The sequence below is a fragment of the Ovis aries genome, chromosome 2 (genome assembly GCF_016772045.2).
Source record: "Ovis aries strain OAR_USU_Benz2616 breed Rambouillet chromosome 2, ARS-UI_Ramb_v3.0, whole genome shotgun sequence".
Lineage (NCBI taxonomy): Eukaryota > Metazoa > Chordata > Mammalia > Artiodactyla > Bovidae > Ovis > Ovis aries.
Window position 1 is genome coordinate 28,037,699 of NC_056055.1, and position 13,239 is coordinate 28,050,937.

The 13,239-nt window shown below is 42.5% G+C and overlaps 1 protein-coding gene across 3 annotated transcripts in view; it reads right to left on the reverse strand.

The window, feature by feature from the left end:
- The window catches only part of FAM120A (family with sequence similarity 120 member A), a 118,238-nt gene that overhangs the window by 28,343 nt on the left and 76,656 nt on the right, over positions 1–13,239 (reverse strand). For all 3 annotated transcript variants that reach the window (XM_015093026.3, XM_042242987.2, XM_060410829.1), the window contains exons 9-10: positions 11,747–11,974; positions 9,097–9,271 (exon numbers count right to left, since the gene is read on the reverse strand). In XM_015093026.3, the coding sequence (XP_014948512.2) occupies positions 9,097–9,271; positions 11,747–11,974 (403 nt within the window). The remainder of the gene's footprint in view (positions 1–9,096; positions 9,272–11,746; positions 11,975–13,239) is intronic.

A 13,239-nucleotide genomic window follows, 5' to 3' on the forward strand; every position in this document is an offset into this window, starting at 1 on the left:
GTAGCCACTTTACTTAAGCATGTCCTACTGTAATAACTGTTAAACTCCATAAAGAACCTTTTATCCACAGTAGTTTTACCACTATTGGCAGGAATTAATTCTGAAAACACAAACATGCACATTTCCCCACAAAATTCCCAAATAACTTAAGGGAAAAACTGTGATGGGGAAAGGAGAACAATGGAGATAAAGCACACTGCACAGAAGTATGTTAAAACTTCTCCCCAAAGTACACTGATATAAACAGTCAGATGGTAAAACGTGGGTGTGCATTTTGTAACAAATAGCTTACTTTGGTCAATAAACATGAGAGCTGAAGCAGGGCCACATGGAGACCCCATCCTCCCCTCACATGGCTGACAGCAGGTACAGAAGCCAGGATGGTGCTATGATTCTAATGCGATCTTGGATACGTCAATTCTATCCAAATAACCATACCCCCTTCCTGGGCCCATTTTCCTTAAAGTAACACCTGAGGCAAACTGAAGACTATGAAGAAGCCAAATCCCGACAAAATTAAATGATTAACTGGCTCATCTCCAGCTCCACACCAAGTCTAGACAATCATCTCTTCCAATGGCATGAAGAATTTTAGGAGTTAGATACTTGGATAGGCACGACTGTTAGCAACAGGAAAAGCAAGCTTTGCACAATCAACCCCAGTCAAGTCAGGTGGTAGCGTGCTGCAGAGGAGCGCCATGACCAGCCATTCTGCAGGGACCCCAACTCCCAGAAGCAGGCTGCTTGAGCAGGGGTGCAAAATCAAGGCAGTTTCTGAAATTCTTTTACAAAAAAGTAACTGTTTTGTCATTGAGGAAATCCCTTTAATTCACATTTGAATATGTTAGTGTTTAAATGTTTAAAAAAATTCTAAACTTAAAAGGTTTAAAGTCCATCAAGTCAAAACAGAGAGACACATGTATATATAAATACATGCATCTTTAAATGTATCTACATTTTAGGTGCCAGACACAAACTCATAAGGTCCCTACTGTCCAGCAGACCCTGTCCTTGGACTCACAATCTAGCTGCCCACCCCCATTCCTGCTGAACTCCAGCGCACACAGCTCCATGGATTGCCACCTGTATGCAGAGGGTAGGCGTCACCACCACAGTCTCCTCCTACGTGCAGTACACCGCCCCTCCCTTTGTTCCAACTACATTCACAGAGGCTGGCACACTGTCAGCCCCAAGAAAACAAGTGAAAGGAGGTTACAAGATAAGCCATTAACCAGTACACTGCGTTTCCATTAAGTCAGTCCACAAAGTTTATTTTCATGCCCACCTCCACAGTAAAAATGAATAAATCTATTTCTTCCGTGTAGCATCTTCATTTTGGTGACAAAGATTTATTTAATGGGACTAATTATATTTTATCTTTGGTTGTTAATCTGGGTTAATAACCTAGTTATCTAAGGTCTCTCATATGCTTCCCCCAAAATACACACACACACACACACACACACACACATGCGTGCAAACAAAGCCCAAGCTTACTGCATCTTAAAACACTCAGTTTATAATGCCAGGGTCTCCTTCGAGTTTTCTCAACAGAAGCATTCTTATTAAAACTATCTTCATCTATTTATATCTTTCCCCTTTGTCATCTCTGATCTTGCTTCTCTTTAATAATTTTTAGCAATTGTTTTATTGTTTCATTATTGTTTTCATTCTAGAAATAACTTTTTAGTGGAGGATTTTCATTCTCAAGGTCAAAAGGCTTAGACCTGTATATACTTTATGCTTCAAACCCTACACTAAAGTTAAGTGGAGGTCAGAGATGCCAACAGTCCCTTCACAAGTTCTCCTGAGTGTTCCCTGAAGCTGCCCTAGCAGCTGTTAACACTAGTTGGGGCTCCAGGTGTGCCTGAATTTACCTAGCCTGATGCTGTGTGCTCAGATCCTATTCAGCCTGCAAAGGCTACAGATGAGCACACACCTGTGCCTGAGAACTGCCACCTAATGCTCACCTGACCATCCCTCCCATGTCCTGGTAAAAGGACTTCCCCAGTACATGGAGGCAAGACTGTAGCTGTAAAGAAGTATTAGATATAATAGCTTCCTCTTATAGTCTAAGCATTTTTGTTGCTATCTGCACTATTCATGACTAGAACGTTCAAGTCTAATTTGGGAAATACATGTTCTCAGAGAAGATAAATGTGCAGTAACAAAAAAGCTTTGTTCCAAAAGCAAAGATGCCCTGATTTGCTTTATTTTTTACACGTATCTTTTTAAACTGAATACTTGGAGATCTTTTGTGTACACCACCACTTAAGAGCTGTGGAACATTTGGCCAATCACCCAACAGATATTTACTAAGCACCTACTACGTAGTGGGTGAGGCAGGAAAGGCACTCAGGGCTCAGATGTCAACCACCATGTGCCTGTGTGAAAATAAGGGTCTTCCTAAATTCTGAGGCCTGGGTGCCTCACTTACCTTGCCCCAGCCCAGCCCTAGAACTAGGCACAAAACTAGGGGGGCCAACAACTCACTCTGTAGCACAGGCCAGTTGAGGAAACGCAAAGACACCTTGCACCTCTGTTATGTGCTTACAACTATGTGAGGTCAACTTATGTTTATAGGCTTGTAACATTATATTAATTAAAGGTTAGTGTTTTATAAATTAATGAATCCCAGGGACATCCCATTTTCAGGTAGACACACAGCAGCCTCTGTGTTGTAAGTTCATCCAGTGGGGTGCCTGATGCACACAGGGTACCTTCTCTCCCTCTGGCTCTGCGATTCTCCCCAAGTTGCTGCTGCCCACTGTTTTACTCCCCAAGCTCTCCTGAAGCTCACAGGAATAAGCCGGTGCAAAGTAGCCAGCGAATAGCAAGTAATCTGGGCTCCTTTCATTTTTGCAAAAAAAAAAAAAAAAAAACCAAACTAGTTATACAGGGATTATCCAAGTGGTATGGGTCAGGTGAATTATGGGAACACGCAGTGTGCAGAGAAGAGCGCTAGGATATAAAACCCTCTCTGTGAAGGCACCATTTTATAAAGACATCTTCATGCCTCCTTGTTAAAACAAGAGTAAGAGAATCCCAGAGGTCAGCTAATCTAGCTACTGTCCATGAATAAATCTGGGTATCACCATCAATAAAGATTTATCTTTTCTACTGACAGGAAAAACTCATGATTTCAAGTGGACTACTTTGAAAAATCTGAACATCAGGTTGTCTTCCCTACCTGAAACTAAACTGAATTTTTATACTGGCAAAAAGCAACTCCAGGGTACCAGTTTTCTGTTATTACCAGCGGCTAAATTTATAACACAGTTTCTTTGCTGGAAGCACCTCTTCAAAATACAATTTCAAGACATAAAACACTGCTAAAGACTTAAGCGGTTAGTAAAAACCCAATGTTTTCCATCAGTCGTTAATTTTCTTCTATTTTCACATTTATACATATGACAACCAGCTATCTCAGGAATCTGTTATAATACTGATTTTGGGATCCATCCCAGGCCAGGAATAATGAATATGTTTCATTTTGTGAGCCTACTTCAACTGACTGGTAGCAGCTGCCTGCAGTGCCATACAATGAATTATGTCTCTAAGCTCACTCCAGGGCACCATGAGCAGTGAGAGTTATAGCATGCACACAATGTGGTTAGAAGGTAAGGGGAAAGGTGGATACAAACAACTTCCAAGGCTATGGCACCTGGACCTTTGGTCTGTGTCTCTGCAGTGTGTATTTGGGGAGGAGCCACCATTTTACTCCCTGAGCTCTCCTGGAGTTACAGGAAACACACACACACAATAAATAAAACCAAAACCTCAACTCCTTCATATCAGAGTTTTATCAGAAACGGGAAAATGGGCACAATGACAGCTGGTCTATCCTTCTTATGGGAAAACTGCCAGTTAACTTCCAAGCAGCTCTGCGTGCAGGCTGAGGGTCCAACTAGCCCCTCATTTCCTCATGCTGACACATGTGTGAGTATCCTCCATGATTCTGAAAAGGAAAAGACTATGAATTTTCTCCCTAAACTTTTTATATCTGAGGCTGGGAGTATCTTACTGTCCACAAACATATACCTGCTCAGTAGGCCACAGGGCACGTAGAACAGTGTTACATGGTGTTATAGACACACGCTAAACACTGTTCCTAGACTTCAGTTTCCCCACTTACGTCATTCCTACTGTATTAGAAACTCCAAAGTTCAAGGACGTAAACATTAATCCAAAAGAGTACCATCAAACAGTTCCTGTCACACAACACTGCTTTTCCCATAGATGTCTCTTGAGCTCAGCCATTCAAAGTTCTGTGAGGGAAAAGCAGTTTGCTAATGCTACTCCTGAAAAGCTTTGCGGAATAAGAAAATTCAGATTAATATACAAACAGCCTTCACTGAATCATAAGAAAAATGTTTACGACAACCAATTTTCACACATATGAAAACGGCACACTAATTAATATTGGTCGTGTTAAAGTATTGTTTTATAATGTGATTCACAATGAACAAATTTATTTTAAATCAGCAATCCCAATGACGTGGCACTAACAAAATTTCTAAAGCAAACTGGATCAGTGGTGGGGTGGGGGGGAATCAATGTGTTCCTTTTGGCTTTTCTTGATAGTTTAGAAAGAAGAGAGTAAATATATAGGGAAATACAAATGCAATATTTTGTGATTCGTTGCTCAGTCATGTTTCTTTCTTTGCAATCCATTGGACTGTACCCGCCAAGCTCCCCTGTCCATGGATTTTTCAGGCAAGAATACTGGAGTGGTTGCCATTTCCTTCTCCAAGGGATCTTCCTGACCCTGGGATAAAACCAGCATCTCCTGTCTCTTGCAGGGAGATTCTTTACCTGCTGAGCAATCAGGGAAGCCCTAAATATAGTATAAGTATACGAAATATAAGCATAGTATATAAACTTGCTATAAGGTCAAACCCTTGCCCCCTGAAGTGGAGATCTAACCACTGGACTGCCAAGGAATTCCCAAGCCTGCTTTTTTCTCTTCAACTATAGCTGAGGTGACTCATCATCCTGTAGTCTTTATAGAACCAGATCCCTTTCTTCTGGTCCTTCCCGTTCATCACTGGGGAGTATCTGCGTGGCTGAGGAGCATCCCCAGGGAGAAGAAGAGTCACTACGGTACTAAAGGTCAGAGCTGTTTCCAGGGCAGAAGTGCCTGTGAGGAGCAGCCACGCCTCCTGGATCTCACGCATACAGGCCTGGAGGCCAGGGCCAGCTCAGACCAGGTGCCTGGCTCCAGGCCCAGCCCCTATTCCAGCAGCTGCAGAGATGGCTCGCTCCCTGGGCCCCTCTCTTCCCAGAGCAACTGCCACCATCACCATCTAGCCCATATGGGTCAGACTGTTTGTGCTGGGTCAACAGTCTGCTGCTTGAGCCACTGGTAGGACTGTGAGTTCCACAATAGCGACTTCAGTAGCATTCTCCCACAACAAAACAAGTATTCTTATTACTCTCCTACAAGCAAAATGATAGAACCTGGTAACGGACAGGGAAGAACAAAAAAATAAACTGCCAGCATGTAATTCAGTATGATTTTCAAAGGCTGAAATTTTTTTTCCCCTTATGTTTGTATTTCTTCTAAATTACTTTTGGAATTGTCAAATGACAGTAAGTTGAATGTTTCATATCACCTAAACTTAATGTTTTAATAATTTATTCTTCAACAGGAGGAAAATTGCTTTACAATGCTGTGTTGGTTTCTGCCATACGACATCGCAATTCGGTCATAACTGTACATATATCACCTCCCACCTGAGCCCTCCTTCCCTCCCCTCACCCCACCCCTCTAGGTCATTGCAGAGAGCCAGTCTGGGCTCCCTGTGTTACACAGCAACTTCTCACCACCTATCTATTTTACACATGATAGAGTATATATGTTGATGCTCCTCTCTCCATTCGTCCCACTCTCTCCTTTTCCCACTGGGTCCATAAGTCCATTTTCTCTAAATGGCTGTGATTTTTTTAAGGATTCGACTGTAGATATCCTACTTTAGCCATATTTTAAAAAAATGAAACTTTGGTAAGTCATATATGAATATTCATTGTAGATTATGAACATTTTATCATATGCCTTAATCAAGAGAAATAATTCCAAATGGATACATGTCTTACATATAACGGGAGCTAAGTATTTTTGAACAATCCTATAGGCTTCAATATGCCCTTTGACTAGTTCTGACATCAAAGCCCTCTTGGGAAAATTCTTGATTGTCACAGTGACCACACCAAGGACACACGTCTGTATGCACAGTATTTTGAAGCCATGTTAGATCAAAACCCTCACATTCGGAAGTAGCTACATCACCCACATGAGTACGAGGGTTTACCTGGAACCCACACAGCTCGGATTTGGCTACCAAAGTGGAAGGCAAAGGCTGCAGGCACGTGGAGAACAAGTTTGTCCCGAGGACGTTATGGTGCACTTTCATGTGCGAAGTGCCACTGATTTTAAAATTTCATCTACATATGGTCTATGAATAAATGTAGGTAAAACAAGATTTCAAATCTTATCAACCAAGAACTCCTGAGAAACTGCGCAAGGTAGGCCTCTTTGGCATGATCAGACACTGTTATTTTCCCATCTCATCCAAATCATAAAGGAGCTACAATATTTTCTCCATAAAATAGTCACTTAGTAGATGTCTCAGGTATGGAAACCTAAATCAGTGGCATCGTAAGAGTCAGTGTTTTCCACCGGCCAAAAGTAACAGAGCAAAGACAGACAACTGTGTGCCACCCTTGAAAAGAAGTCAGTGGAGTGGGGAGGGGAGCAGAGGCAGGAGGAAAGGAAAAAGACACGCCTGCCAAATTCTCTTTGAAGTTACGGCTTTCTCCCACTCACCCACCCTTCCCCCATCCACCTCCCAGCGGAACACTTTTCTCCTTTCTTTCGTATTCCCTGTGCCTCCCAGCCTCCAAACGAGGTCAAGACACCTCCATCCACAGTCTCGAAGAGCTCATCTGAGTCACCTCAGACTTTACCACCCTTCTCCTTCCCTTGATCATGCCATTCCCCATGTCCGCCAGCCCTTGCCAGAACTGGCCTGCCACAGGCAGGCTTACCTACTCGTGTCTCTGTGAGAGCTGCACTGGGCCCTATGGTGTGGTTTGTACATTCAGCTCTTTACCACAGTTTGCCTCCCTCTTGCTTATGTTTAGAGGATGCTAGTCTATTTAGTCAATCCTCTCCCCTTGGCTTCTGCTTCCCCTATCGTCTAAAAGGCCAGCCTCTCCCAGGCCAGTAAGACACCTGTATCAACTGGGTACAAATTAACTGATGAGGGAGTGGAGCATGCGGGGTGCTGTCAGCTGTGTGTTTCACAGTGTTTTAAAGGCACAGACCAGCAGCAGGACAGAAGAGACCAAGACTCTTACTTCCCAAGAGCACCTGGCACCTGCAGCTCACCTGTGACACATAGAACTCCCTGAAACAGGCCAGGGATGCACCGTGCCCACTGCTAAGGACATGAACAGAGCTCACCAGCCATATGCAGGCTGCTCTGTGAAGCTATGGATACTGCCAAAAGAAGCCCAACCTGGGAAACACCTGAGGGTATTCAGGTTTTGATCACTGAAAACTCTTGAGGATTTTCTGCATAAAGATAACTGTGTTTCTGGAACACACAAGCAAATGAAGAACAGCCTTTCACCATGAAAGCCAATATGGTGCTATGGAGCTAAGGACACAGCAGGAAGTAGGGCCGCATGGGACCCTGTAGCACTCAGCACTCCAGGCCCAACAGAGACCCAAGAGCCTACAGGGACTAAGATGCTCAGGGCTGGTGGTGAACTGGAGGTCACTGCTGTGGGGCCAGGGTGGCCTGGGTGGGCCAGCACAGAAAACTGGCCAATCCTGTGCAAAGTTAAAAAGGTCTTCTTTTCTGAGCAAATAAATCACACAGTGGGAGAAAAGGATGAGGATTTGTACACCTGGAATGTACTGGGCCTTTGAAAAGTGTCCACTGACACACTCGGTGTTTCACACGGTGCCTCCGGCCTGATCAAGGTGGTAGAAACATCAGCTAGAGGAGGCCCTGTGGAGCCGGCATCACCTTCTCCAGCTACAGTCACACAAACAGCTCAGCAGCCACACTAGGTATGACTATCTTCAAGTAAGGGAAGTGACAGATGGCTTCATTTTAAAGGCTTACAGAATCACAATTTTGTCACAGTAATAGAAACAGAAAACAAGAATCTATAGAACTGAGTGTTTAGATAAAACTGCTAGAACCTCGCGAGTTTTGAGTTCCAAAGGAAAGATCCACTCCCATACGTGCCCTTGAGCTCAGCTTCCCCCAAGTCGCCAGGCCTGCAGTGACCTGCCATACAAGCAGGCGATCTGTCACTGAACATCCTCAGTTTAGAGGAAGACTCAGTAATCTACAGTTTCCACACTTCATAATACTCTTATTTTAGATTGCACATTTGGGGGAACATTTCTGTATTTCCTACTAAATATACAGTGACTTTTATATTCATTACATTAGTAGATAAAATTACCCAGAACAGAAAGGCATGATTTTCTCCTCCAAAATCACACTGGCCCACTGAAGATGGAAATACTTTGACCTCAACCTTTGCCCAAATTTCAAACAACAGTTACTGCCTTCCCACTTCCCCCTCCACCCGCAGAACTTATCAGCTGGAGGCCTCTAAGGGAAATCCTTACAAGTCCCCTCTTGGCCTCAGGGATGTGTGCAACAACTGCACAGAAGCAGCCCAGTGGACAGCTAGTGGGACCTCCCCAGGAACACTGATTTCTGCAAAGAGAGAACCACATCTCGTGGACACCACAGCAGAAACTGCTGTCAATCTGCCCAGGACATGTTATCCACGAGGATGGCGACTGTCAGGACTGTTTCCAGATCAACGTTCAGTTTGAAGTGTAAACCTGTTGTTTTATCATTTTACTGAATAAACACCACTGCTGGGATGTTACTGAGGAAAACAACCTGTGGCTTGTCCTCCTCTCGTAAGAGCCCCGATGGAGCCCATCTCCTTTATGTGGGGACTCTCAGGGTGAACTCAGTCACGATTCTTCTAAGGCTTTAAAAATGCACAAGAGATTACGAGGTACCGAGGAAAACAAACAATGGATTTTACAGTACATACATTCTGGTGGAAGTCTGTTCTTTCTAAAAGCAAGTCTCTCAGTTTTCTTTCTGCTTTCTGCCAAGCTAAACAGGACTCCGTAAACATACTGACGAACTGGCCTATAGAGCAGGGCGGCGGGAGGCAGGTCTTTGCTGGCTTCATCTTCAATAGAAACAGCAATTTTGATTTCACCCTTTGCATGGAAGAAAGCAGAATAATATTGCACATTTTTCATGTTGAATTTACAATAAACTCACAGAAATATACTGCATTATCTCCAGTTAATGAAATTGCAATTCTATTCCAAATCAATTGCTTAACAAGTTGCCTGTATCAAGAGGTTTAGGGAGAGTTCATTTAGCAGGTTTAGTCAAAATATATGCTCAAAGAGTCAAAATAAAACCTACATTGTTTTATTTTTAACCTGGAACAACAACAACAAAAACAAAAACCATGTAAATGCTTCCAAAGTCTTCAAAAAAATCTAGATAGGTAACACCAGACAACAAATAGAACAGAAAATGCTGAGAACTGGCAAATTTTATGAGTCAAGATGGTCATACGTAATGTAATTCATAATTTTTTTTCAATGAAACCTATATGAAATCCAAGAAAAGAGCACCCTAAAAATAAAATGGTCACAAATTTTCTTTACCAAGCTCTTTCGTAAAAAATTATCATATACAAAACAACCTACCTAAGAGAACTCTTTTACGTGGTATTCATTTTTAAAGTGTTCAGCATGTATCAAGCCTCTGCCCCAGTGCATCAAGTAACTCAACAGACAAGTCCCACTGAATGAGACAGCCACCAGAGGCTGGAAATGAAGGAAGCCCTGTTCTGTTCATCCCCACACCTCCATTCCTCTCTGCCAACATAGCAGGGGCTTCCTTGTGGCTCCAGGAGACAAATGACTCTGTGACCACCTGCACCTGAGGTCAGTCCAAAAATTCTGTGGTCCATGTTAGCAAGGTACATCTCAAGAGACCTCACAAGGAATTTAATTATGCATATTCTTAATGATCTGTACTCTTTCAATCATGTCATAGCATTTATTCTTTCACATTAATTTACCATTGATCTTTTCCCTTATCAGAACCTTCATACTCTTTAATCTAGTAGCTACACATGTGGTTAACACTCATCTAGTGAGTATTTACTCTCCCAAAATTGAGGCTTTGACGACTCTCTACATTCTCACTTGAAGCTTGAATTCACAGCAAATGTCTCAGCCTGGAATATTTAACACCAGAGCCACTCAGCTCGCAGGAAACAGCACACATTTCAGTCTAAACTTTTCCCAAATATACTGAAAAATTTTAGGTGACACCTTAAAATCTGAAGATAGTTAAGTTCACTTTTCTCAACCACAGTCATTTTATCAGTATTTGCCCTTGAAATCAGTGAGTACTGAAGAGGAGGACAGGCAGTTTTACATCACTCAGACTGATTTAACCAAAAGTCCCTAAGTCAGACCCACAAGCATGGCAGGGCACAAACAGCAGGGAGTCCAGGGACCTTATATCCCAAACAACCCCAGAGAGAAAGGGCACAACCTTCCCAAAGCTGGAGTCCCTTTAAACTTAGCAAAATCCTTTTCCCGCAAGAGTAACCCTCACTTACCCTTATAATCTATGTTGGACCTGAAAGATAAAATTTTTACTTTATAACCATAATCTGAGAAGTGATACCACACATGCATACCCGCATCAAATAACAGATGAGACTTGGAGGCAATTACAATTCAAACATACATTAAAGGACCCAAATGATAACACTCATCTTCCTGTCCTTTATTTTAAAAAATATAAAATTAAGCAGTTCAAATTAGTCAATTAACGGTTAAAAGTGCAGCTCGAGAGTGCTGTGAAATGGAAGTCACTTGTAATTACTGACTCCATTCTATAAACCATACGTGGACTGTAGAAAATAAGAAAAAAGCTTGATTATATATGGTGGTACATATACAGATGAAAACATGATAAAATACATATAGTAATGAACCAATTTTATACCAGAAATCTGGTCACCAAGTTAAATTGTGGACCTATGATTATAAACATTAATATGACAAGTCACTGAGGAAATTTAAATAAACACAGATCTATTCAAAACACCAAGGTTCAGAAACAATTAATGCCACACTGTATATCTATTTAAGCATACATTCAGGAAGATACTAATAAAGTGACGAAGCCCCGTATTCCATTGTTTGCTGTAAGTACTCAGTGAGGTAGAGGAATAAGTCAAAGTATGAAGTGCTATCAGCCACTCAGAAGTTGGGAGCTTCTAGGACAGATGATAAACCAGATATAGTATGTGACATCACAATTAAGCTTGACACTATAGCAAAAACATGTAGGAAACTTTGAAATTAGAAATACAAATAAAATTACAAACCAGAGAAGAACATGAAGTGCCATTAATTAGAAGCTTCAAAAATAATTTTGTGTTAAACTGACGAGAAAAACAAGACTTTCCCCAAGTTCTAATTTTATTGTGATTATAGATATAAATATCTATCTTTTTTCTCCACGTTTAGAAAGGGGAAAATGAACTTCATTTCAAACACCTTGTAAGATAAAAAGCAGTTCCGAAAGGAACGAGGACACACCCCACAAGAGTGACCACCATGAGAGGAAGGCCACACGCACAGCCCAGTGCATACCTTCGTCAGCACGTGGAAGATGTAGGGGTACATCAGCCCCTTCTTGTGCCGGTGCTCGGCCACTCTCAGCACCTCGGGCGCAACAGGAGGCAGGGGTGGGGTAGTGATGTCCATGTGGTTCCTGGTGGGCATGGACAGGAGGCACGGAATTGGCTGAACAGTGCCAATCTGGTTCCCCTTTCCTTCAGCAAGCTGGCTGCCAGACGAGGCAGTGGACGAACCTTCCGCCTGCAGAGCAACGGGTGAGAGGAGAAAATGGGTTCATGTCACATTCCCACTCCTTTAACCTGTCTGTCCAACTGTAACACAGAGAGATGTGATTAACAACTTCAGTGAGGACAAGGGGAGCTGTGACCCACTCCTCCTTGAACAGAGGAAGTGTGAATGGACGCCCACTGTGCCTGTGTCAGGGATGGGAACCCAGAGAACTGCTGCAGCTTCCGCTGCGTGACCCCACTCATGGCTCCTCCCTTGGGATCCCCATGAGATGAACAGCCTTCTGTGGTTGCTAACCCAAGTGCCATCTGGCTCCTCCATGTGACCAATTCTTGTGATTCTGCTTTCCTGGGAGACCCTTCCTCAACTCAATGGGTAGCATCCTCTCTACAGATGAAAAAACTAATTCTCCAAGAGGAGATGTCTCCTGTCTGTGGTAATGAGACCAGTAACTAGTGAACGGGGACTAAAACTAGGTCTCAGTCAGGCCTGCTCCTCACCACCACCACAGTTCTTATTTAAAGAAGAAATAAAAACCAAACCTCAAGTATTCTCTTAGGGTACTTAAAGTCCCAAATTAAGTATACATAGGGAACTGTCTGCCAAAAATTAAAACCAAAGAACAAGCTAAAACCATTAAAACTGATGAGTCAGATCTACATAAACTGACACAGAAATATGTGCTTGGTAAACTATTAGGTGAAAAATATCCACTCTGTACAACAAATCACCAAAATACAGAATATACGTACATGAATAGGAAAGAGTATGGACACCAAATGATTACCTCAGTGCTGAAGGGAGATTCTTAGTTTTCTCTTTACAAATTTTAGCAAAGTCCTAATTGTTAACCAAAAGTGAAAAGTGAAGTCACTCAGTTGTGTCTGACTCTTTGCAACCGCATGGACTGTAGCCTATCAGGCTTCTCCGTCCATGGGATTTTCCAGGCAAGAATACTGGAATGGGTTGCCATTTCCCTCCCCAGGGGATCTTCCCGAACTGGGGATCGAACCTAGGTCTCCCACAATGCAAGCAGACGCTTTACCCTGTGAGCCACCATTGTTTACCAAGAGCAAGTATAATTTTTGCAGCAAACTTTTTTCCTCACAATAAATCCTAGAAATAATTGCTCACTTACTGCTTCTGTGGCACCCTAAAAAATATACAAAGAAAGGCAATGCCAAAGAATGTTCAAACTGCTGTACAACTGCACTCATTTCACATGTTAACAAGACTATGCTCAAAAATCTTAAAGCTAGGCTTCAGCAGTACTTGAA